The 1,359-nt window shown below is 51.4% G+C and overlaps 1 protein-coding gene across 1 annotated transcript; it reads right to left on the bottom strand.

Moving 5' to 3' along the window:
* Positions 1-281: 281 nt before the first annotated feature.
* Positions 282-1,223, bottom strand: LOC112116176 (olfactory receptor 11L1-like). The gene has a single exon (XM_024213503.2). The coding sequence runs from the start codon at positions 1,221-1,223 to the stop codon at positions 282-284; it is 942 nt and encodes a 313-aa protein (XP_024069271.2).
* Positions 1,224-1,359: the final 136 nt, after the last annotated feature.

A 1,359-nucleotide genomic window follows, 5' to 3' on the forward strand; every position in this document is an offset into this window, starting at 1 on the left:
CAGTTTCTGTGTGTTCTCCCTTCCCCTCCCCACCCCCCCCCCACCCCCGGATGCTTCCCCCTCCACACACACAAAACACAAACAATACTCAGCAACAGCTCTCCATCCATTCAGTCCAAACTCCTGGGCAGGATCACAACCTCCTTTTGCCTTATGTGGGAGGCTTCTGATTAACTAATCCTAATTGAAGGGTGCTTCCCACCTAACCTCAGTGAGGTTTGTGATTGATTTAGTTCCTGGTACCACTCCACATAATGAAACCACCTGGGGAAAGTTCTTCCTTAGACCCTAAATAATCCTGAGCTTGTCATTGCTTTCCTCAGTGCCTCCTTCACCATGTTGTTCCGTAGGGTGTATATGATGGGGTTCAGCAGTGGGGTCAGGACACAGTAGAAGAGTGACACCACCTTGTCCATGTTAGAGGACTCCATCACAGGTGGTCGGGCATACATAGAAAGGGCTGAGCCATAGAATATGCCTGTGACTGCAATGTGGGCACCACAGGTGGTCAGAGCTTTCTGGAGACCACTCTCTGAAGGCATCTGCCATGCTGTTCGTATGACGCAGCTGTAGGAACCGGTGGTGAGGAGGAAGGAGCTCCCGGCTATGGCCCATGTCAGGGTGAAGCACACAAGCTTGCTGAGATGCGTGTCTGAGCAGGAGAGCTTGGCCAGGGGGACAAAGTCGCAGAAGAAGTGGTCAATCTCGTTGGGCCCACAGAACGACAGCCTGGATACAGCCACGGTGAGGACGGAGGAGGCCAGAAAGCCAGACACCCAAATGACCACCGACAGCTTGAGGCACAAGATGTTGCACATGATGGTGGAGTAGCGCAAGGGGTGGCAGATGGCCAAGTAGCGGTCATACGCCATCACCGCTAGAAGGAAGAACTCAGTGGAACCCATGGAGAAGAAGAAAAACATCTGGGCTATGCATCCCCGGACAGAGATTGACCTGTTCCCCGGCAGAAGCCCAGCCAGCAACTTGGGCACCGTCACGGAGGTGTACCAGATCTCCAGGAAGGAGAGGTTGCTGAGTAACACGTACATAGGGCAGTGGAGGCTTGGACAACTCCTGACTATGGCAATGATGGAAGTGTTGGTGGCAATGGTCAGGAGGTAGATGATCAGGAACATCACAAAGAGGATCCACTGCAGCTCCGGGGATGCAGAGAAACCCATGAGAATGAACTCAGTCACTTCAGTTTGGTTAGCCCCTTCCATGGTGCTCGCAGCTGTTTGATCCATGGGAGAAAAAATATATATGTTAATATGAGGATTTCCAGAGCAGAGCCAAATCCTGAGAGGCACAGAGATAGATAGATAGATAGATAGATAGATAGATAGATAGATAGATAGA

Source organism: Terrapene carolina, unplaced genomic scaffold (genome assembly GCF_002925995.2).
Source record: "Terrapene carolina triunguis isolate 2854851 unplaced genomic scaffold, T_m_triunguis-2.0 Scaffold612, whole genome shotgun sequence".
Taxonomy (NCBI): Eukaryota; Metazoa; Chordata; order Testudines; family Emydidae; genus Terrapene; species Terrapene triunguis.